Below are 25,556 nucleotides of genomic sequence, written 5' to 3' on the forward strand. Positions count from 1 at the left end.
ATTCAGATTCTGAGCCCCTATGGGCCAAGGTTAGGTGCTTCTGTAGGTCTTCTTGTGGTGTCCTTGACCTCCCTGGCTCCTTCAATCCTTCTTCCCCATCTTCCACAAGATCCCCCTAGTTCAGCCTAATGTTTGGATTGAAGGTTTTGTGGCTGGGTTAGTGTCCCCATCCCTCCTTGGAAGTCTTGCCTGGTTACAGGTGGTGGCCTCTTCAGGGTCCATAGCCCCCATTGCTAGGAGTTTTAGCTAGAAGTTTAGCTTTGTAGATTCCTGGGAGTTTACATTGTTCTAGGTTTCTGGCTCATCTCAGAGCTGCCCACTAAAGGATTCCAATTCTCTCTCCTTCTGTCCTTCCCATACTTGATCCCTCCTGTTCTCCTCCCCAACCCCTCTCCCACTCAGGTCTGTCCCTTAATCTCCACCCCCAGGCCTGTTTTACTTCCCCTCCTGAGTGGGAATCAAGCATCCTCCCATGGGCCCTCCTTGTTACTTAGCTTCTTTGGGTCTGTGGATTGTAGCATGGTGTCCTGTACTGTATGGCTAATATCCGCTTATGAGTGAGTATAGACCATGCGTGTCTTTCTGGGTCTGGGTTACCTCACTCAGGATGATCTTTCCTAGTTCCATCCATTTGCCTGCAAATTTCATGATTTCCTTGTTTTTAATAGCTGAGTAGTATTCCATTGTCTAAATGGACCACATTTTCTTTATCTGTTTTTTGGTTAATGGACATCTAGGTTGTTTCCAGATTCTGGCTACTCTTTAATCCCAGCACTCAGGAGGCAGAGGCAGGTGGATTGCTGTGAGTTCGAGGTCAGCCTGGTCTACAAAGTGAGTCCAGGATAGCCAAGGCTACACAGAGAAACCCCTGTCTCAAGAAAACAAAGCCAACCAACCAACCAACCAAAAACCCCAAAAACAGATTCTGGCTACTACTATGAATAAAGCTGCTACGAGCATAGTTGAGCAAGTATGGTGGAGCATCTTTTGGGTATATGCCCAGGAGTGGTATAGCTGGGTCTTGAGCTATTCCTAATTTTCTGTGAAAGTGCCACTTGATTTGCAAAGTGGTTGTACAAGTTTGCAATCTCACCAGCCTGGGGCCTGGGTCTCTCAGCAGGCAGAGTGACTCCAGACAAATTCAAGTATAGATGCACACACATAAGATATACATATATAATTGTTTTTTAACATTTATGTGGTATATTTGATCACTCTTTTATTCCATAATCAGCAGACTGCTGATTCACTAACTTAAAAAAAAAAAATCAAGTGTTTCATTTTGTCCAAGGTCCCATGGTAGCTGTGCATGGTGGCACATGCTTTTAATCCCAGCACTTGGGAGGCAGAGGCAGTGGCAGTGGCAGGCAGATCTCTGAGTTCGAGGCCAGCCTGGTTTATAAAGTGAGTCCAGGACAGCCAGAGCTGTTACACGGAGAAACTCTGTCTCAAAAAAGAAAAATAAAAGTTCCATGGTGAAGAATTTACCCATCTGGCCGTTTCCATGGATACAGTATAATATTGTTAACAGTATGCAACAAGTCCCCAGAGCTGCTCTCATCCTTATATTTTTCATTTTCCTGATGATTAGTCGTGTTGAGCATCTTATCTGCTATTGCCCTTCTTTTGAGAAATGCCTAGTCAAGTCCTTTACCTACTTTAAAACACAGAGCTTCTTTATATATTCTAGATATGAAGTCCTTATCATATATTGTTTCCAAATATTTTCTCCCATTCTCAACTGTGGTGATTGTGTACTCTGCTGTGTAGGTGCTCAGTACTGTGTAGTCTCATTTGTCTGGTTTTGCTTTTGTTGTCTGTGCTTTGGGTATGACGCACTAACTTTTACATCTCTTGGTGCTATACTTCCCTTAAGGTAGTGTGGTTGGGGTTTTCCCCAGTGTTCTCTAGCAGATTGTTTAACTGTGCAGTTGGCTGACTACTATTGGTTCACTGGCAAGACACACCCAGCTTACCTTCATTTTTCTGGATTTGTTCCCAAGCACAGTAATGGGAGGCCCATGTGGGAAGGGCTGCTTTCTGATTGCTTTTCTCTTCTTTCTTTTTGAGTGGAGCTCGACAGAGTATCCCCTGGGTGGCTTCCTTCTCCCAGCCACCTTGTAAGTGGGGGTGGTGGTCTTTGAGCCAATGATGGGTCAATAGGCAGGCAGAATCCACACAAATAGGAGGCTCCTAGGTTCCAAATGGATCTTATTAGGGACATTAAATTCCTGGATGGCTAGCATCTGCCTCATTGTCTTCTTGGTAATGACCCTCTTGTCTTGTTGATCAAGGATCTCAAGGTGCAAAGGAAACCTTACCCGCCTCCCCCTACCCTTTCAGTGAATTTTTTCCACTCCAACTACTTGTGCCCTCCGCCTATCGGCCAATTGAGCACAGCCATTCTCCCTTTGTAAAAAAGAAAAAGGGGTTGGGTTTCCTTCAATTGTCTGCCCTTCTCTATCCTCTCCACTATTTTTGTTTTACTCTCTAGTTAACTTTGCATACAACAGCTTCACCAGTAGGACCGGTGCTGAGGATCCCCGGCACACTCTCTTCTCATTGGCGGGTGCACCGGCCTTTTCCTTGCTCTAATCTGGGGGTTTGTGGAGGTAGTGGGGTGGTGGGTGGGAGAGAAGAGTTTGGACACAGTCTTCCTCTGCACTTCACACACACTATCCGCTTGCAGACACACACACACACACACACACACACACACACACTACACACACGCGCGCGTGCACACACATACACACACACTCACACATGCACGTCTGCTCAGGGCCCCTTCTCTCTGTGTCTTCCATCAAGATGACAGTACGCTGGAGAAAAGGCTGCTGGAATCAGCTGGTAGGTACAGTAGTAATCTGAACCCCACCCACCCGCTGTCTTTGCTTGCTCAGGTTTCTCCGGTCACTCCTGCCAGGGGAGAAAACATGTAAGCGCGCCTCCAGAGGAGGGGCTCGGGAAGCTGGGAGTGGCGGGGGCGGCGGAAGGTGAGCTTAGGAAGGTGGCCCAGCGCCCCTTCTGCCCGGGCCCCTCCCAGTGCTCCCTTGGGGTGTCAGCCTCGGCTCCGCTTGCCCCCACTCCACCCTCCTTTCGAAGGGATTGCCTTTTTTTTTTTCCTCTGCGGCGGCGGAAATGACAGTGTGGTGCTGCGGTGGTGTCATGGTGCTGCCTCTGGACTGAGAGGCGAAAACTCTTTAAGTTTAGCCCGGGAGACCCAGACGCGGGAACGTCGCGGTCTCTGTGCTGTCCCCTGTGGGGCGCGCGGGCTGGCGGATTCCGGCAGCTGCTGCTGCGCGGCGGCGGCGGCGGCGGCCGCAGCGGCGAAGGCGGGCGGCGGCCTAGAGTGGTGGCGGCGGCGGCGGCAGCGACAGCGGCCCGGGAGCTCGCGCGGGAGCCCAAGCCAGCTTGCTGCGGAGGCCGGCGAGCGCCAAGCGCTCCCAGGCGCGCGGAAGAGATGGCTGGCGCCCGGGAACAATATGGGTAAAACGCGTCCCCTTCTCCGCGGCCCTGGGGGGTCGAGTGTCGCCGCCGGCGCAGGGCTTGGCCCCGGCTCAGGCTGCTCTTCAGGTGCCGCTGGGGCCGGTGCTGGCCGAGGGCACACGGGCTCGGCGGGAAGGGAGGGACAGGGGACTGGGACCATAGGACAGAGTCCGTGAGGCTCCAGGCGGCGGTGGCGATGGCGGGGTCCGGGTTGTCTGTCACGCTGGGGTGACCTGGGCTCCTGCAGCTACCCTCATGGGAAGGAGTTTGCACTCCTGGATCCCAGGCGAGGGAACGGCCCGAGGCCTCCCGCTTGGCCAGGCCAAGCTAGGAGAAAGCAATGGAGCAGCTCTCCTGGCGCCTAGGCGCAAGTCTGGGAAAGGGCGCAGCCGCCTTCCCACGCTCCCGCAATCCACAGCGTCCTCGGCCCGGGCGGCGCCCCTTAGTCGGCGGTTTGCTCAGTGGTGCTGGCGCTGCAGCCAGCGATGCTGCGGACACCCTGCCGGCGAGAGCCTGGGAGAAACTTAATCCCTTTTTCTCTGGGGAAGGGATCTTCAAGTCTCTGTCTGGGTGGTTCCTTATTTCTGGCCTAGCTGTGAAAGCAGCGCCTTGGGGGAGAGGGAAAACTTGAGTGTGTCCACAGGACACACTGCGACTGAAGCCTGGGCATGAGAGGCTTTTCCATTTCGGGCTAAGAATTAAGTAAATAACAGCGGAGCAGATTTACTGAAACATCACTGCGGATGAGCTGGCTTAGGTTATTTCGCACTTCATGTGCTGAACAGTATTTATTTCGGAGGCATTTCTATTTAGAGCAGGAAATTAGGATCCTGGGATGGTCGGACGCCTCACTTTTGCCTCTCCCTCACTCCTTATGCACTGTCACTATTATGCCTCTTATTCTTGTCTCACATTTGCCCATCCAGACCTCTCACCAGAGTCCCTGCTCTCCCAGCTTTTCTCTTATTAACCTGTGCACACCCAGCAATGCAGCTTCTTGCTTTTCACTCACTTTGCATTTTTTTTTTTTTTTTTTAAGATTTCGGAGTATTTCTGAGGAGGAGTATTTCTGAGGGAAGACATTGGAAACTGTACTAGTAGACAACTGTTGTGTGGGGATGAATTAATCTGATTCTCAAATTGAACCATAAAGGCTGACTTTAATCCCATGCCATTTCCTCTCCGAATCACTTCTCTGTCAATATTCTAGTAGAAGAGGTTGCCAAATAGAGTTCACATTCCTCACTTCTGCTCAGGGAGCTTTATTGTACCCTAGATTACAGTCCCCCACCACCACCTTTTTTTTACTTCCTCCTCACTCCTCACTGACCTGAGGGAGAACCAGTCTTTGCCATTTTTATGTATTCCTGCTCAATCAATTAACTTAATACCGGCTCATAATGTGAATTAGATTTCTCTAGATTGTTCCTTACAAAACTTGATTTGTGTGGTTGAAACGCAAGTCTAGAAGCCAAGAAGATCAGAGAGTTCATTCCAAATGTGATGTTGCATTGGCTTTGTAGCCTTTAGACATCTGTATGACCTTTCTTTCACAGTTGCTGCACTTGCATAAAAGGCATAATATTGTGTACTGGTATTGTGAGTATTGGCTTGGTCCTTTGAAGATAAAAGGATTCTATAAACCTCAGCATTATACTTTTCCATGAAAGCACTTCATTTATCCTTTATTGGGTTACAGGATTGAATGGGTATAAATGCGAACACTAATTTACAGAAACCTTAATTTGCCATTATTAGTCCCCTTGGGATTCAAATTATCATTGTAATTTAGATCTTAAGTCAATTTGTTTCACAAATGTATATGTAACTGAATGAAACATATATACAATTAAGCACAGAAAGTAATGGTGATGATTTTAAGTCGAGTCATAAATCATATTGATTACACTTTAACCGAACAATCTGAGTCAGACTTATTTGCATACTCAACCTCACCCATTTTAGCCTACATGGGGGCAGTTAGAGAATGCCCAATAAAAAGTGGCATAGATAATTTTAGGTCTGGCTGTGCAAGCATGATTAGCATCTAGCAGCAATGAGTCAATATTTCTTAAAGCACCTTTAATGTACAGAGGCCTCTGATGGCTGTGTTGAGTGAGGCCCTAGTCTTAACCCAGGATTTTGGGCTCGTATTTGTCCTATGCTAAAATCTACTTACAGCTCCAGGGCTAGGATGGAGTCAGGGTATGTGATCTGTAGAGGAGGGAGAGAGGCTATGGGACATGAAGGCCAAGGTGGCTCTATTTACTTTCATGACTACTAGGATTCCTACCTAGCATGTTGTACCTTGCAAGACCACTTCTGAGAGGCACTTGCTGCAAATGAGTGACTTGCTTGCTTCACAAACATATCATCTGAGCAGTGCAAATTGACTTAGATAAAATTGGTTAATCCCTCCTCTAAGAACAGGGCAACTTGCTCCAACTTGCAGAGCTTCAAATAGTGCCAGTGGAGTCTCAGAATTGCGTCCAAGTAGGGTTCTGAGTAGTGAGCTTTTCCATTCCCTCCTCCCATAAAATCTGCTGACAGCACAACAGTTAAGAAGGAAACTACCGAAGGATGCTTTCTTAATCAGTCAGCAAACCTCACTGGCTTGAAGAGGAGAAAAGAATACTGTCTCTGGTTGTTAGGTTCCTTAGAACGGAAATTTCTCTTTCTCAATGGGAATGTAGAGCCCTGAAAGGCAAAGACAGGAATGAGGCACAAAAGTATGTCTTGGATGGCTGTTTTTAGAGATAACTGCTTGGCTTTGTGTGTCTGTCACTCAGTCTTTATAGATCTTGCTAAATTTCTACATGTTAGCCATGGGACTCAGCTGCTAGAAGAGGCCTGAAGGTCCTCCAACTCCATTTAGTATTGGGGTTTTTGTTCTGTCTTCTGTGGAAAAGAAAGCTTGTGTCTATGAAGCCCCTCTTTAAGCTGAATGACATTACTTAAAAGAGTATGTCATAAAAATATGAGGTGCAACATGTTCATAGTGGATATAACACAGTTCAAGAGGTTTTAAAGACAGTCATTTAACTTTTTACGTTTCTTCACGCGTGTGCATATAAACATGCATGTGCGCCATAGCATACGGCGTGGAGGCTAGGGGAAAACTTGGGAAATCAGTTCTCTCCTTAATACTGCATGGGTTCCATGGATCCAATTCAGGTCATCAGTCTTGGTGGCCAGCAATTTTACTTGCTGAACCATCTCACTGGCCCTAAATATAGTCACTTTTTTGAAAGTTCGGTACAAAGTCTGTATTGTGCTAACGGTCTCTATTTCTGGATCCTCAACAAATACTGTGTTCATCATGAGCAGTATACAGAGGAGGCCAGAGAAGTGCTTGTCTGTGTGTTGAGTCATAGCATCAAAATGAGAAGTTCGGATGAGTGATGGCAAGAGAATAAACTCCTACTTTATTGTCTGCCTTGTGCAGACTGTTACTCTCCTTTATCCTCACTTCTAACCCTCAAGGGTCAATAGCTGTATTCCTATCCACTTTCGTATATTAAAACTCTATTGAAAGTTTTCTGTGGACTGTACAAGTCTGTGTTCTGTGGCTTTTTCTGTCTGCTGGTTTTTTCATCTTTTTAATTCTTCATGACCATAATCCCGTAACATTTTTGATAGTCAAACTTTCAGAGATTGATTTTTTCTCTAGAAAACCTATAACCTGCTGAGACTACTAGATGGCATATGATGCTTCAAGGAAACATGGCAGAGGAATTTTGAAAAAAAAAAATGACAACATCCTACCATCCCTTTCTCCATGAGATGTTTGCCTGAATAGACTGTACACTGTGATGTTGGCTCAGTGGAAATGGGTTGGAAAAAACGTGGGTTCTTGTTTCTCCACAGCACTCTGATGGCCTGACCTTGGGCTTTGTCTCAGCCTCTTTCTGCAGGTCAGACTCCTCTGGCTGACGGTGAACAGTATCCTCTGGCTCTGGAGCATCCTCTTACAGAGGCCAGATGATCTGATACCAAACCCATTATATAATGAGAACTCTTCCAGAAACCTTAAATGCCAATATTTGCAATTTGCTCCAATAGGAGCATAATATGTAGCCATGGAAGACAATGCTAACTTAGGAGAGCAAAGTGTGTGTTTGTGTGTGTGTGTGTGTACAGTTCAGAGATAGAAAAAATGGTTTATAGTCCAGAATCCTCTATCACTTCGTCTATAGCCTTTTGTTCAGTGTTGCTAGGATCCATGTGGTTCCCAGGAGAGTAGAAGCTTGATTTCAAATAGGCCTCTGTTTTCTGTCCCTTGTTACTGACCAGAATTTGGGGTCCTCACAGTCTAACATTCAATAGAATGCCCTACATACATATTTTACAAGTTTTATTATGTAGAAGTAGAAATGACTGCCCGTCCTGGAAGGCCACTAAATACCTTTTTAAAAAATCACTGAATATTTAAAAATACACCATTGAAAAAACAGAGGCTTGGAAATTCAGTCTTAAAATGGATGGAAATCTGTACTAGTAGCATAGGTAAATAAGTTTGCTCTTCATTTGTTCCCCAGTCTTACAACTTTGCCAGTGTAATCGGCATTAGGGCAATGGTGTTATGAATGATACTTATAATTCTTGTTAAACATTATGTTGCCTCAGCAAATCCATTTCTTGGTTCCTTTGATTAATCATTTTTAAATACTATTTTTTACTCTGAAAAATTCATACACTTATACAATGTACTTTGATTGTACTTTAATGAATCTTTTGTATTTGAGACAGATTAGGACTTTTGGCTTTGCTATTTTGATATTCATTTTAATATTTATGACAGCATTATAGAAAATATTCAAAGTTGTAGGTTTAGGAGCTAATTATTGGAAGGGAATAGCATAAATGCATATACTATAAAATACTAAGTAGGCTTTAATGCCCAGGCAGGAACTGGATTAGGTTCTCTGTACTGGCTAGTAATCAAACTCCAGATCTGAGCTCTCTTGATGTGTAATGGAAGTCTAAAAGAAAACACTAGAGATAATTCTTCCCTTAGAAGGACCATAGCCTAAGTGGGAAGACATATGAGCATCAGGAACACCACAGTTAAAACGATGGTTTTCTTGGGATTTTGTAGAGAAGCATGATTGTCTTCTATCATGTCAATTATGTTTGTGATGAATTTCCAAATGTGTCTAGCTTGTAAGAAAAGTGGTCTGGGTGTATCATGTGTGAATGTGTGATGCAAGTAAATGTAATTTTAAAGCAGGTTAATTTATTTTATCCTCATGGGATCATCACAAGGACCTATGCAATGCATACAGCAAGTACTTTTAATCCAAAAGACAAAGAAACTATGGTACAAAGAATTTAATGTTTTACTTAGCATCACTATGTTAACACTGTTAGATATAAGACTTTAAAAAGACTGTAGTACAAGCAATGAAATAGTGGAGACTGGAGAGATGGCTCAGAGTTTAAGAGCACTGTCTGCTCTTCCAGAGGTCCTGAGTTCACTTCCCAGCAACCACATGGTGGCTCACAACCATCTATAATGAGATCTGGTGCCCTCTTCTGGTGTGCGTGAAGAGTATGTACTCATATGCATAAAAATAAAAAAATCTTATGCCAGGTGTGGTAGCTCACACCTTTAATCCCAGCACTCGGGAGGCAGAGGCAGGCGGATCGCTGTGAGTTCCAGGCCAGCCTGGTCTATAAAGCGAGTCCAGGACAGCCAAGGCTACACAGAGAAACCCTGTCTCGAAAAACCAACCCCCGCAAAAAAGACAGAAACAAATCTTAAAAAAAAAAAAAAAAAAAAAAAAAAAAAGAATGAAATAGTGGTTTTTAAAAATATAAAACTACTATATAAATATATTATTATTATAACTAATTACAGTCATTGTCCATCGACTGAACCTCCATTTTGTCTTCTATTTTGAATTCTCATCATATAGAATATAGAAAATTCTATGCATTGGGTATTTTTATGTCAGATTTTTTTTCTGACAGTTGCTGTGTAACCCAGGCTGGTTTTGAGATCATTATGTAGATCAGATTGTCCTTGAACTAACTTTGATCCCCCTGCTTCAGCCTCCCAAGTCCTGGATTTACAATCATCTTCCAACATCCACAGGGCTCCAAATGATCTTTTCTGAGCTTGACCAAGTCATCCACTAATCATAATGTTCTTGTTGTTTTGTTTTGTTTTGTTTCTCTGAGACAGGGTTTCTCTGTGTAGACCTGGCTGTCTTGGACTTGCTTCCTAGACCAGGCTGGCCTCGAACTCACAGCGATCCACCTGCCTCCGCCTCCTGAGTGCTGGGATTAAAGGCGTGCGCCACCATACCTGGCTCTGTCCTTGGATTTGGTTGTTTTCTTTTTCAGTTCCAGAAGATGTTTTCATTGGTTGATTGATACTCACAAGATACTCTCCTCCCCTTTAGTTGTTCCCTGGAACATTTATTATATATATATCTTCCTTGGGGTGCAGCAAGTAAAAACATCTACTACACTTTGCATTAGCTTAGACAAGGGACAACATACACCTAGTCCCTTGGTAATACTGATTATCGTTTCTTAGCCTGACTAGTTACACTTGTGAAGAAGAGTCATGCTTTTAATAGGAAGTTTATAGCATCCAAGACATCTCTTTTTGCATGATAATAAATAGGAAGAACTCTATAATAATAGGATATCTGATCTAGAAAACATCTTAGAGGAACAGCTGGTGATTCTAGTTCAACTTGAACAGCATTTTGCACTTGAAGAAACTGACTAAGTCAGGACTTGTTTGTTCATCCTCCTAGGAAAATGGATAGTTTCTAGTATTCTAAGAAAAGTCTTATGGGACGTTGGTGCTAATATCCTGACAGGTGAAAGCTAATGTCCTGAAGAATCTTTTTTTTTTTTTTTTTTTTTTTTGTATTTTTAAAAATAAAATTCCAGCTCATCTTTTAATCTACAACCAAGAGGTCAGGCTTAGTTTCACATTTATGCCTTTTCTGGGGAGAAGGGTAGACAGTAGCTCCCCAGGGAGAGAGTGAGAGTCCAGAGCCATACTCAGAAGATCTGGAAGATGAAAACTAGATAGGCTATTAGCTGTTGGATAAGTAGGTATTTAGTTATGTTCAAATAGCATTTGAAATAATAGACTTCTGTCAAGTGCAGATCACAGCTGCTTGATCCTAACTCTTGATCAGAGTTAGCTAATGCTAGATTTGGAGGGCAATACTTGAATCAATTTTTCATCTTGTAAGTGTAAAATGTGCTATGTTTTTGAAATCTTAATCACTTTCACTGAAGCATTTCCTCCTCCTTTTAGGTAGCAGTGATGGTGCATGACTGTAGTTTCAGCACTGGAAGGCTGAGGCAAGAGGACTGAGCCTAGCCTAGATTACTCTGTGAGACTCTGTCTCAAAAGAAAGAGCCAGAGGTCAGGGAGGGAGGGAGGCAAGCACAGAGCATGTATCTACCTACATACATACATGAATAAATATATATATATATAGTCACAGAGCTGTTTTTGATCAAAGCAATCTTCATTTTCAACTTTTTGTTTCTAACAAAATTTTATCACAAAGCTTGCCAAACAACAAATTAAAAACTTGCACCGTAGCCAGGTGTGGTAGCACACACTTTTAATCCCAGCACTCGGGAGGCAGAGGCAGGCAGATTGCTGTGAGTTCGAGGCCGGCCTGGTCTACAAAAGGACAGCCAGGACTGTTACACAGAGAAACCCTATCTCAAACAAACAACCCAAAACAACAACAACAAAAACTTGCACCTGGTATCCAGACACTGTTTGACTGCCCTATTATAGACTCTTCTCACTACCAGGCAAAGAATCCATGTCTTTAATCTTACTCAAAGTTTCCTTATAAACTCAGCACATAGCATGTCGATACCAGGAGAACAGCACCATAGAAAAAGCACCTGGTGAAGACCTTAGTACTGGTAAAACGATGACAATTTCAGAAAACAGGGTCTAAAAATTACAGAATGCAGAGTGTAACCTTATGATCACATTAGCACAACTACTTTATATACACTCTAAGCTGCCGAGTAGAATGAACACTTTGCATCTGGCTCATATGTGATAGGCACAGAGCTTTTTAATGCCTCACCAAATAAGAGAGTGAAGCAGGTAGACAGTGAAGATAAACTATGCAGGAACAATTTTCCAGTAGGAAGAACACAAACAGACATATTTGTCTACACACCAGTAACTAAATTATTTGGAAAGGAGTTGTTTAGGTTGTAGGCACATGGGTATTTATGTCTTCTTCATATGTCAGTTGATTCTACCATTTTGTGTATTTCATTGATGCATTTTATGACAGACAGTTGTGTTTTCCGAAGAAAGCCACATGATTACCTGCCATTGGATCATAGTCCATCAGAATCACATACTTTGTCGTCTTTACACCCTTTTAATTCCAAACAGAGCTGTGATTCTCGAAAACTTTCTCAAGTAAAAACGCTTTCTCATTGTTTTGTTTGTATCCATTCCTCTGCTAAAAGTATTTTGTGAGGTAGGTAGGAATTTTTTTTTTTAGCAGCCATTTAGATATTTTTACGTCAGTAAGAACTGAGCCTTAAGAATTTTCTGAAACTTGTTGACACATTGGAGACGTCCCAGGGCATTGCAAGACCTAGACAGGGAATCACTGACCTAGAAAAACATGGTAAAGAAGTAAGCGATTCAAGCTGGGAGTGGTGGTCCGTGCCTTGAGCTCTAGCACTAAGCACATGGAGCAGGAGAGTCAGAGCTCAAGGTCATCCTTGGCTACATAGTGAGTTCGAGGCCTGATAAGATAGATGAGACCCTACCTAGAAAAAATAGAAGTAAGCAATCCAATAGAGTTTATATAACCATACAATTTGTAATATATTTACTATATAGTAGTTAGCTATATATAGTCTGGAGTTTGATCTGAGTTTGAATCTCTTTTTAAAAACTGAGATGTGGCTCATGTATCATAATAGTCACCATATTAAAGTATACAGACCAGTGGTTTTTAATATAGTAAACAAACAAACAAACAAACAAACAAATCATGTGCAGCCATCTAACTGTAGAACATTGTCAAAATCCCAGCAAGGAAGTGCATACATATTCATATTACACCCACTCCTCCTCTCTGCTAGGCCGTGACTGCTATTATGCTTTCTATTCCTATGAGTCCCTCTGTGCTAGGCATTTCATATAAAGGAAATCACACCGTAGCCTGCATTTCTGTACTGGCTTCTTTCATTTGGAAATAGGTTTAAAAGGTGATCCATATTGCAGCATCTATCAGCACTCCATTTCTTTTTATGGACAAATACTATTCTATCACCATGCTTTGATTTTTTTTACATATCAGATGGTGGGCTTTGGTTGTTTTGCTCTTGGCCACTGTAAATATTGCTACTGTGAACATTGGTGTGCAAGAGTTTTTGAATGAACGCATTTTAAAATTTTATTCAGTACATACCTAGCAGTGGAATTGCTTGATCAGATGGTAACTTTACATTTAACTCTGGAGGAAATGCCAAACTATTTCCCAAAGCAGCTGCAGCATTTTGCATTCACACCAGCAATATATGAGGGATTCAATTTCTCCACATCTTGGCAGATACTTGCTACTTTCCTTTTTTTTTTTTTTTATTATAGCTATTCTATTGTGTTTATTTGGTTTGCTTTTCCCTAATGGCTAATGATGTTGGGTAACTTTTCATATGCTTACTGGCTATTTGTTTATCTTCTTTGGAAGATCCTTTGCCTTTTCATTCTGCTGGTGGTGTTGGTTCTAGCTCTAAAGGTTTAAATTTGGATGAAGTAGCATTTCTCTGTATTGGTTGCTTGTGATTTTGTTGTGATCTACAAAAATCCTGTTGTCTAATCTGAGTTGTCTCAGATTTACATGTATCTTTTCTTCTAAGATTTTTGCTGTTTTGATTCTTATAGTTTGATAATTGATCCACTTCATTTATTCATCTTTAGATTGTTTTGTTCTTGTAGCCCAAGATCTCACTATAGTCCAAAGTGGCCTATGATAGTCCTCCTGTCCCCACCTCTCAAGTACTGGGATTATAGGCACACACCAGCATACCTAATTTGAGTTATTTTTGTGTGTTTATAAAATAAGTTCTTAACTTCATTTCCTGTGCGTGTGGGGATGAAGTTCTCCAAGAGCTGTTTGTTGAGATTATTCTTTCTTTGCCAAATTATCTTGGAAACTTTGTCAAAAATTAAGTTGGCTATAAATATATAGGCTTATTTCTAAAGGTCTTTTTTCCCTTAAGTTTGAATATTTGCTGTGCTATGTACAAGCGAGTATGGCCTTGGACAAATTACTTTTGTAATGATAGTACCTGTTTTTTAAAGAAAACTGTGAAGAAGATAATTGGCATCATAATGATGATTAGATAGCAGTGGAGGTAGGGAAAATGGAGGATAGTTGCAGATATGCTGAAACAGCACTAATGAGAATCAGGAACCTGAATAAACAAATGTTTGAGGAATTTGCAAAAATTATTTAATCCCTCAGATTGGCTAATGATGTTACTGTGTCATAGTAAAATAAAACAGAATGGAGTGCCAGGTAGTGCATGCCTGCCATCCCATCACTTGGGAGACAGAAACAGGAAGATCAGGTGCTAGAGGTCAGTTGCAGTCTGATGTCAGCAATCTGAACTAAGTAACCTATCTTAACTGATGGCAGTTCTGTAAAAATGATATACGCTGTAGCTTAAATAATATTTTGTATTTTGTCTGTCCTTTCTGTTTTCTTTGTTTGCTTGTTTTTGATGTTAGACTTTACTGTTAAGGAGACCTCCAAGAGTCCTTTGAAAGCTATGAACAATCCTCTTCAGGTAATAAATACATATAGTATTCACAGAGGTCCAGGAGCCTCTAGTTAAAATTCCTACCTTGACTTTATATAAGGCAATTGTGACCCTGAATGTATTTCCCCAAGCTTCATTTCATAGTGAGATTCAAGGGTCATATTGATTTGGGAACACGTTTTAGGCATTCATATGAAGTTAAAAGAAATATTTCTGTATGTGAGTTTATATAGCACTCTCTTAAGACAGGGGAGCAGTGGCACCTTAACTGATTTTATATTAAGTGTCAACACGTAGGTGACTTTCTGCAATGCTTCTGACCAACCGGGGTAGTTTTCAACACACACACACACATACACTGTGGAATGTTTGAAACTCTGAAAGGGGTTGAAATAGAAGTGCAGTGTCAGATGGAGATAGTCCTAGAGGAAGGAGTCAGAAGTAGGCAAAACAGACTCAGAGGGACACAGAGAGACAAAAATAGAAGTGGAAGCAGGCCATTTAGAAACGCTCTTGTAAACAGTCAAGATAACTTCAGTGAAGGAGGTGAGATGATTAGAAGGAAGGTGTAGGGGAAAAAGCACAGGCATCGGCATGGAGCTGATTCCTGCTTGGGTTAGTGCTTCTGGTTGGCTAACTCTGGGCCTTGTTTTCTTAAGTATATGATGGGTCTAGTAATAATTCCATATTTGGCCGGGCGTGGTGGCACACGCCTCTAATCCCAGCACTTGGGAGGCAGAGGCAGGCGATCGCTGTGCTGTGAGTTTGAGATCAGCCTGGTCTATAAAGTGAGCCCAGGACAGCCAAGGCTACACAGAGAACCCCTGTCTCGAAAAACAAAACAAAACAAAACAAAACAAAAACAAAAAAACAAAACAACCAAAAAAAAAAATCAAAACCATATTCATGGTCCTGGAAGAATTTAATGGAATAATGTACATAAAGTGCTTAACATAGTAGTCACAACACAGATAAATAAGCAATAAACACTATGTACCTTCTTATTATCGGTTTAAGTAATACTTATTGGCCATTATTGACAACTATTTTGTGCCAGTCACCATGGCTATGAATAAAAATAAAAAATTGTTGCTGTACTCCAGGAGAGGAGGGAATCAGCCGGAAATACAGATATACTAATATGAATGCTCTAATGTAGTATTTGAAGTGATTCAACACTACCTAGGATTGTGTAGTAACACCCACTGATTATAAGATTTCTATATAGACATATGTGTGAATGTGTATAAGGACCTGAAATTGTAAAGTAAAAATATCACGTCTCATTAAAAATGTAGCTAAACAAACCTTTAAACCTTCTAACCTAACTGGGAGTGGCTGCCTTATAAAGAAAATTCTTTCCGCTGGGTGGTGGTGGTGCATGCCTGTAATCCCAGCACTTGGGAGGCAGAGGCAGGTGGATCCCTGTGAGTTCGAGGCTAGCCTGGTCTACAAAGTGAGTCCATGACAGCCAAGGCTACACAGAGTGACCCTGTCTTAAAAAAGAAAAGAAAACTCTTCCCATTTACAGCCCAGTTTACTGTAGGAAGCTCCATTAAGTAGTTCTGTGCATTGAGCGGGTTTGATTTAGAAACATCTTTTGTGTACACAATATTGTATTTAAGTGCTAGACATAGTTGTACTCAATATTTGTGATTCCTGTCAGAGGACTATGCACTTAGTCAATGCCAATATTTAAACAAATGCTAGTACAAGAATCAATATTTTAGGTCCTGATGAAGATTTCTAATGCTAGTGAGATGAACGGGACTACTCAAAATCAAAACATGCCCTTTTGCTGGCTGTTCAACTTACCAGTTTTCATCTAGATCTGGATTTTCACCTAATCATGTTTTGGTAAGCATTTAAAAAAAAAAAAAAAAGCACACAGGAGATGAGTTTTGCAACAGGCAAGTGCTAGTTGAACAAGTATTTTTTTAAAAAATAATTTATTTAATTTTATTTTTATGTGTATTAGTGTGAATGTGTCAAATCCCTTGGAATTGGAGTTACAGACACGTGTGAGCTGCCACGTGGGTGCTGGGAATTAAACTCGGGTCCTTTGGAAGAGCAGCCAGTGCTCTTAACCACTGAGCCATCTCTCCAGCCCCTTGAACAAGTGTTTAACAATGAAACCAAACCTATAGCAGTTGTTACTTAGTAAATCTACAGATGAAATTCTTCCCTACTCGACTTGATGAAATTCAAGAGTATGGGCTGGAGAGATGGCTCAGTGGTTAAGAGCACCACCTGCTCTTCCAAAGGTCCTGAGTTCAATTTCCAGCAACCACATTGTGGGTCACAACCATCTATAATGTAACCTGATGCCCTCTTCTGGCCTGCAGGTGTACAAGCAGACAACACTATATACTTAATAAATAAATCTTAAAAAAAAAAAAAAAGAAAAGAAATTCAAGAGTACTTTTGAAGATGAGGGATTGATAAAGTGAAAGTGAAATCTATCTCCTTTTGTCTCTAATGACTCAGTTTACTAGAAATAGGATGGAGCAGAGCTCCATGCATGGTAATATGAAATCATTCAAGTTCACACTTGCAAGTAAAATGTATTATCCCGCACTGAAAACTGCATTTCCCCAAAGCTTTTGGTCCCCCCCCCCATGCAAGCCCTTAGAATGGAATCATTTCAGGAAGGAGAGAGCCAGCTTGAAATATAGCCCTGTTTTTCTTCCACTGGATGTAAAATAGAAGCAGCCCTTATATCTTGCCTTGACGGGAAATAGAGAATATTATTGGAGAATAGCGACTGAGAAATCTGTAGGGCCTCCAACTCATCACAGTCTCAGAGAAGAGATGTCAGGTGAGAATTTTGGAGGGGAGTCATGCCAATTTGTGAGCTGGAGTGGAAATGTTAATCAGGAAACCAAGACACAGAGGTGGCCACTTGCTTCTATTTATTAGTGAAGGGAAAAAACATCACAGGCAAGCGTCTAAAACAAGATTTGAAGGAGAATGGGGTGCAGAAAGGCTTCCTGATTAATTTCCCAGTAATTCCTATTGCTTAAGCATCCCTGGGGAGTCTATCAGGCCGAAAGTCTCCATTGGTTACAATATAATTATTCTACAGTCACTTTTCCTTTGGAAATGCTTAATGACTCTTACTTTGTATTACTTGCAGGTGAAAGCCCGGCCTCTGTGGTTCTTAATGCCTCAGCAGGATTATTTTCACTAAAGATGGAAACACTGGAGTCTGAATTGACCTGTCCAATCTGCCTCGAGTTGTTTGAAGACCCCCTTCTGCTCCCTTGTGCTCATAGCCTGTGTTTCAGCTGTGCCCATCGCATCTTGGTCTCAAGCTGCAGCTCTGGTGAATCCATTGAGCCCATTACTGCTTTTCAGTGTCCTACCTGCAGGTATGTTATCTCGCTGAATCACCGGGGCCTGGATGGCCTCAAGAGGAATGTGACCCTGCAGAACATTATTGATCGCTTCCAGAAGGCTTCAGTCAGTGGGCCCAATTCTCCAAGTGAGAGTCGCCGGGAGAGGACTTACAGGCCTAGCTCCGCCATGTCTAGTGAGCGAATTGCTTGTCAATTCTGTGAGCAGGACCCTCCGAGAGATGCTGTGAAGACGTGCATCACCTGTGAGGTCTCCTACTGTGACCGTTGCCTTCGGGCCACACACCCCAACAAGAAACCTTTCACCAGCCATCGCCTGGTGGAACCAGTTTCAGACACACATCTTCGAGGGATCACCTGCCTGGACCATGAGAATGAGAAGGTGAACATGTACTGTGTGTCTGATGATCAGTTGATCTGTGCCTTATGCAAACTGGTGGGTCGTCACCGAGACCATCAGGTCGCTTCCCTGAATGATCGATTTGAGAAACTAAAGGTAAGCAGTATTGCCCCCTCCTTCCCGAAGTTTGGTTTAATATATAGTTGTACAGTCAGCAAACTCTGCAGTAAGCTGGATCACTCTTTCTATAGGTCAAGGAAGCTTCAAATTGTTTTCATAGGAAATAACCTACTCACTGCGAGTTTTCACTGGAACTTATCTCTTCCACAAGCCTGCGTGCATTTATGTAGTTCTGTGCAATTCTGGGCAAGTAAGGCCATGATCCACTTCACCAGGGTAACAGCAGTCTCTCTCCTCGGTGACACATTGCATATCTTTGCTATAATCTTTCTACCTTGTCTTTTTAGTAAGTGAGCACCTGTGTAGGTGTACTGCAATCAGCATATGTGCTAATTTGCATACATTTGGGCGGGTCTCTGTGGAGGTGTGGGTGGAGGTGTCTGAGTGGATCTAGGTTTGTGTTTGCAAGGTCTGGGGATGTGTCTCACTCGTAGAGCGCTTGCCTAGCAAGTGCCAAGTCCCTAGATTCTAACTCCAGCTCTGCAAAAACAACAATAACCAAAATATGCCTATACGGCAAAGAAACCAATGTTTGGCATTAGCCACTGTAAATTGTCATTGAACACTTAACTTACAGCTAATTCTTATACCAATAAATCACCGAATCAGGAGGCAGAGTCAAACACCTGAACTAAACATTTAAAGTGAAAGCAATGAATATCTGAGCTAGTATTAGATTTTGTGGCCCTGTTTGCTCTTGCAGGCCCGGGCTAAAACACTTGTTTGCAGTCTCCATCTTACACCTTTCCAGTCTCTTGTTTTCAGTGGGCAGTTTTGTGAAGTTATGTTAAATAATGTCTATTTGCACGTCTAAGTGCCTAGTTTTGAAAGTATTCTTACCTCAGTTTGATGTTCACAAATGTCAGATCTAGTGAATTGTTGGATTCCTATTGTCTTCCTGATATGTAGTATACATTTTCTCAAAAGAAGGAAGCTACTTACCAAAGATTTCAGACTAAATAAAATGTTTAGTGCTGGCTTTGGCAGCACATATCCTAAAATTGGACTGATACAGAGAGCGTTAGTTAGCATGCAAGGGTGACATGCAAATTGGTGAAGCATTCCACATTTTTCCATGATCAGAATATTATTGTATAGAAAAATATTTTCAATTTAAAAAAAAGTTTGAATTTGGTAATTCCCAAGGGCTTCCGGAGGAATAAAACTTGTAATGTACATTTAGATGCTGTTATATAAAAATTGAATTCCACACATTGCTGAATAATTTTAAACAGTCGTTATTTCTACAGTGAACCTTATAGCATCACACATTTAATTATAATGTTTTCATTATAAAATAAAATGAAAAACCAGGCATGGTGGTGCACGCCTTTAATCCCAGCACTCAGGAGGCAGAGGCAGGCGGATCACTGTGAGTTTGAGGCCAGCCTGGTTTACAAAGCAAGTCCGGGACAGCCAAGGCTACACCGAGAGACCCTGTCTCGAAAAATCAAAATAAAATAAAATCTAACAAAAATAAAATATTTAAGTGAAAAGTAAGATTAGCACCACCAAATAAAAAAACCAAGCTACAAGAAAGGCTCGGATACCTTGGACGGGGGAGGGGCAAGAAGACAATGGATGTTTTCCTTCTCTTATAATCTGATAAATTTATTCAAATTTACATGAAAATTTGTGTTGGTAAGGGTACTGGCACTCAGAATAGGAGACATTTTCTTGTCTGTAAAGTACTGCACACAATACTTAGAGTGCCGCACTAACAATGGTTTGTGTCTCTTTTGATAATTATTTGTTTCCAATATGTAACCTCTTTTCTGCTTTTTGGTTAAGAGCAAGTATATATGTAGTGTATGTAAAAGTCAATCTTGGTTTTAGTGAAGGTGAAACTTTGGTTCTTGTGGGGCTGTAGAGGGGGATGTTATTGACTTGATGTTATGTCTTTAGAATCATCAAATTATTAGGCCTTGTACCCGATCTAGTCCAGGCCTTACACCTTAAAGTGTCCTAAACCGAGACTTCTTACACTAAGTGATTTGGTTAATGTTAACAGACTTGTTTAGTAATTGGGCTGGAACTGAAAACCAGTCTCCAGGCAGAATCAGCTCTCTTTTTTTCCGTTGTCTGCTCTTACACTGTTGTTTCCTCTCTGAAATTTAACCTTATGCTCCAGCAACTACACATTCCGTCGGTCTTGGTACGTGATTAGCAGCATGAGGAAAAGGACACAATTACGTAACTCTCAGCTTCACAATGGCAAAAGATGGGAGTGGCTTGTAAGAAGTGGGGGTTGTGATATGGAGAGGATGAGCAATCACTGCCAAATATTTTCAGGTGTTATGATCATAATAAATTATCAGCCATGAAAAATAGTCCATACAGAAATACCAACATCCATATGTGCTGCTGAGATAACAGAGACTGAGGAAAGTCAGGCCGTATCTCCAGAACACTGGCTTCTTCCAAATAGCTGAAAACATGGGCCGATTGACCAGGTGTTTGGCAGCATACAGCTCTAGTCCCTGTTTCCAGGGCTGGGAAAACACAAGTGTATTTTATAAAAAGACGCCTTAGTCTGTGACTAATCGGTAATTTGTGGAGAAAGAGTGGCTATATTTTTTGATAGTTTCCCTTTAATTTTTAGGAAATGTGCAGAAAAGTCTGTTTATAAATGAAGTGGAAACTATTTTTTGCTCATTTTTGGATAGAGACTGGAGGCATCTGAATCATTCCCAACTGTGTGGTTTGTTGTGTTGTCTGGAATATCTAGGACATTGGAAAGGAAAAGGAGGTGCTTTGTGTGCATGCATGCATGCATGCGTGTGTGTGCGTGCGTGCGTGCGTGCGTGCGTGCGTGTGTGTGTGTGTGTGTGTGTGTGTGTGTGTGTGTGTGGGAAGGCAGAGGAGAGAGAGGGAGGGCAGGAGGGAGGAAGAGAAGTGGGGAGACACACTTGGGGAATTTACTCCCTCCAGTGCCAAGTGGGAAAGGACGTGAGCTCTTCACATTAGGCAGAAGCAGCCTGACATAATGCCATATGTACATCCTTCTTTGTGTTAACTTACAATTCGAAAGCCCTTGTGACTATTCACCTTGATTCCTTGATTCCTTCCTATAGAGAATGGAGAAAGCCAGCTAGCTGGTAGAAGCTATGGGGGAGAGGACCTAAGCGCATCCCTTGGCGCTGAGAGAAACAGGAAGTTCTGTTAGAAAACAGAATGAATGATAGTGTATACATCTCCCATACACACTGACTTACACACACAGACACACAACAGACACACACACACACACACGTTAACTTTTATGGTCAATAACGGATGCAATGTTTATTTTAGTTTCATATTCAAACTCCTTGACTAGGATTAGTGACCTGCAATGTTGTTCAACAACAATTAAAAAAAAAAAAGAAGCCATTACAGTATAGACGAAAGGTCAGAGTAATTGGAAGCTCACTTGTTTTTTGAACATGCTCTCAAAATGGAGTTGAGGACTTGGGGGATACTTATTGAATGTTTTATACTGCTATTTGTTTAGTATGCCTATAGGGTTGAGATTTGAGACACACAACTTTCAGAAGACTTCCGGTGGCTTAATTAATTCAGAGACTACTCATGGTCCTGACAGCTACACATACCTTATGTCATGACCTATGCTATGTTTTTATAATTGCTTCACATTTCAGAATTTCTATTTATAACAGTTCCTTCCCTTATAAAGGACTGATATTAGTATATTAGCAAATGTTGGTTCATAAAAAGAGGCTAATTGCAGTGGCTCTCTCTTGCTGATAGACTCCAACTTGATATTCTAAAATCTGCTTTTTTGTCATTGGCTGCTCATTTACATATTCCCCTCACAACTCACGTTTGCCGGCTTTATCTACTCAGATAAGCTTCCAAACTGTGTACTAAACATCCAGCCTTTTTTAATTCTTTCTACTTTCACCAGTGTTCTTCTCATGGCCTGCCTAGGAACTCTATCCATTTCTGTTTTGTTTTGTTTTTTAAAGCTCAAGGAAAACCCCACAGGTGTTCTCCAACACACTATAGAGACATCACAAATTACTTGACGCCAGATACAATGTCTTTTTTTCCCAGTATCCTCTTTTGTGTCCATCAAGCACATTGTACACAGTACATCTTTAAGAAATCCAAATAAGGGTTGGAGAGATGGCTTAAAGGTTAAGAGCACTGGCTGCTCTTTCAGAGATCCTGGGTTCAATTCCCAGTAGCCACATGGTGGCTCACAACCATCTATCTAATGAGATCTGATGCCTTCTTCTGGCAGGCAAGCAAGCATTCAGGCAGAACATTGTATACATAATAAATAAATCTTAAAAAAAAAGAAATCCAAATAAATTAATTCTTCATAACAATGGGGGTTGTTTATTTGTTTGTTCTATTTTGAGTTCTATTTTTTTGAGGCAAGGCACTGGCACTTTTTTTTTTTTTATTGTAACACAGGCTGACCTTGAACTCATGATCTTCCTGACTTTGATTCCTGGGTGCTAGGATTATAAGCCAGAGCCACTATGCTCAGCATAGTAATGATGTTATAGGAAGTATACTAGTGCACATAGCTTGCTTTTGTTCTCATCTTAGTAGATACAAATCAGTCTTGCCATTATGAATGCCTTGAAAGTCTAAAAATACTTCCTGTGAGCTACTGACAATGTTCAAGCCCAGAGAGTGAGCAAAAGTATGACATGTCCTTAATTTTAAGTGCCTATTCATTTTGATTATTGGATTTTCCAACTGCCTAACCCTATGGTGACATCGGAATAAATCAGATGTGATTATTATAATTCTCTTTGAGAATGATGTCTTCACATTTTCATGCCCACAGCCTGCCAAAAATAAAGCTGATAAAAGCCAGGGGGAATAGAGGAATTTCCTGAAAGAGATGAACAAGCATATTTTCTTTTTCTCATTTCATTTCCTTTAATTCATCACTACAAATAATTCTTTTGGGGGTGGGGGTTCAAGACAGGGTTTCTCTGTGTAACAGCTCTGGCTGTCCTGGAACTCACTCTATAGACCACGTTGGCTTCAAACTCACAGCGATCCACCTGCCTCTGCTTCCCAGGTGCTGGGATTAAAGGAGTGCGCCACCACTGCCCGGCCAAATAATTCTTAAATAAAGCTACATTTAGACATCAAGAGTCTTGTTGTTACAGTATATTACCTGGAACTAGATTAAGCTTCTTCCATTGAAAAGTAAAGCATGCGCGCAGGGCGCACACAAACACACACACACACACACACACACACACACACACACACACACACACGCATGTGCGAAGAAAGATTGACACAGAGCTAAACATTCCCAGACAAAGAGAAGGAGCTGGGTGGTGGTGGTGCATGCCTTTAATCCCAGTACTCGGGAGGCAGAGACTGGCGGATCACTGTGAGTTTGAGGCCAGCCTGGTCTACAAAGTGAGTCCAGGACAGTCAGGGCTACACAGAGAAACCCTGTCTCGAAAAACAAAAAACAAACAAACAGTAAAACTTGGAGAATATTCAAAGAAAAACTACAGTGAAAGTTAAAAGGTTGGAAAAGAAGACATTCTAGAATCTTATCACTTTGATTACTGCCCTTCTTCATACTCAGTCACTCTGCGGTCCCTCCCCATTCTCATTCTGCCACCGTCTTTCCTCAGTCAATTGTCTGTGCACCCACTTGACAGCCACTTCTCTTGGCTAAGACAGTCACCCTTTCAACTATTTACCAGTGAGCATTTGATTAGATCTGAATCAATATGAGTATGAATATAAACATGAGAAGATTCATATCTTTATTAGAGACTGAGTTGGGAAGAGGGTGTATTTGCATAAATATGTATGCATCACCTGAGTATGCACATTCCTGCATGAATCTGTGACTGCAAATGGCTCTGTGGCATCGTATCAGTGTGTCTATAAATATGTGTCACTGTATATGAAGATTAATGTCTGTGACATCTACTGACAAGTTTGACAGGTGGGGATCATGAGGGCAAGATAAACTTTCTGTAGACAATCTAGAGAGGGTTAGAGACTCAAAATAACCATTCTAAGGGTAGGCCATGCAAGGTTAGGGGCAGTCTGACAAGTGAGCCAGACATCTATGCTTAATTAGACACGTCTTCAGTAGAGACCAGGGTGGCTTACCGTAGATGAGAGGACAAAGTTGTTGCTATACCTTGTTTACTTGAGTCTCGAGTCACAGTTGCTAAATATAACAAGAAACACAGCACTTGATTTAACATTTCTACCAAACGTAAAAGAAAAGGAAAAAAATTAGTTGGGATTTGTGCTCTTTGAGGTGTGGTAACAATCATAATGGATGCATGGGGGTGTGAAGGCTAATAGCTGTCAAGGGGTTTTTCAGCTAACTCTGTCTTCAGCCTTCAACTCCAGATCCTAAAGTTACTATTGCTTGCAAAGCTGGCTTCTCTTAACTGTTCAAGACTTCTTCCCCATATGTATGTATAAATCCAGAACCAGGTGTGGTGTTGAATGCCTGTAATCTTAGTACTTGGAGGTAGAGGAAGGAGGACCAGGAGTTCAAGGTCATTCTTTTTTTTTTTTTTTTGAGACAGGGTTTCTCTGTGTAGCCTTGGCTGTCCTGGACTCACTTTGTGGACCAGGCTGGCCTCGAACTCACAGAGACCCGTCTGCCTCTGCCTCTGCCTGAGTGCTGGGATGAAAGGTCAAGGTCATTCTTGACTCATGGTGATTTTGAGTACACTTAGGCTATGTGAGAATAAAAAAAAGACAACACAGAAAACAAACACAGGCAAGGACATGCCGGCACATGCCTGTAATCTCATCACTTGGGAGCAGTAGGTGGGAGGGTCACTCCCTGCAAGTTTGAGTCCTGCCTGATCTATAGAGTGAGTTCTGGACCATGCAGGATTACATATCAAGGCTCTGTCTCAAAAATAAGAGAACAGAACATGATTCTAAAACAAATAAAACATCAGAATCATTCTGTAAATAGCTTACGTGGGTGTCTGAGTATGTGTGCTTTAATTCCATCTCGACTAAAACTGCTAAGACTTAATCTGAATCCTTGTCTTTTCTTTCCAAGATTTCATCGATGTCTCTGGCTTTGCATTCATGTAGTAGTAATAGGACCTTGTGCTGGAAGGTATTTTCTGTTGTCATCTCTCTAGCTTAAGAGCAAGTTTAGCAACTAGAACTCCAATTATTTGTGTCCTCACCTTGGTGTTTTGAGACTGTTTTGTCCCAGGTCTTTTAGTCACCAGTGTGAGCTAAATCACTACTGTGAGAATACTGTGAAGCACGATGGATGAGTCAGGTTACTTTCAGGATGATGAAAATCTTGTCTGTTACTATCGGACAAAAGAACCTATTGCATAAAAGTAATACATGTAAGAAAAGATTGAGGAAACAAGAATCATTGAGGCTAAAGGAGTGACATTTGAAGATGA

The 25,556-nt window shown here is 41.7% G+C and overlaps 1 protein-coding gene and 1 non-coding gene across 5 annotated transcripts in view; both read left to right on the top strand.

Moving 5' to 3' along the window:
* Positions 1-2,788: 2,788 nt before the first annotated feature.
* Positions 2,789-25,556, top strand: part of Mid2 (midline 2) — a 116,084-nt gene continuing 93,316 nt past the window's right edge. For 2 of the 4 annotated variants that reach the window (XM_051142281.1, XM_051142285.1), the window contains exons 1-2: positions 3,367-3,489; positions 17,420-18,135. In XM_051142281.1, the coding sequence (XP_050998238.1) occupies positions 3,486-3,489; positions 17,420-18,135 (720 nt within the window). In that variant the 5' untranslated portion in view covers positions 3,367-3,485. Of the gene's footprint in view, positions 2,851-3,366; positions 3,490-14,216; positions 14,311-17,419; positions 18,136-25,556 lie in introns of those variants that run through there. The other 2 variants (XM_051142284.1, XM_051142283.1) reach the window with 2 other exon arrangements.
* LOC127185997 (U6 spliceosomal RNA) lies at positions 19,131-19,232 on the top strand. The gene has a single exon (XR_007830257.1). It is a non-coding gene; the product is annotated as a U6 spliceosomal RNA (small nuclear RNA).

Source organism: Acomys russatus, chromosome X (genome assembly GCF_903995435.1).
Source record: "Acomys russatus chromosome X, mAcoRus1.1, whole genome shotgun sequence".
Taxonomy (NCBI): domain Eukaryota; kingdom Metazoa; phylum Chordata; class Mammalia; order Rodentia; family Muridae; genus Acomys; species Acomys russatus.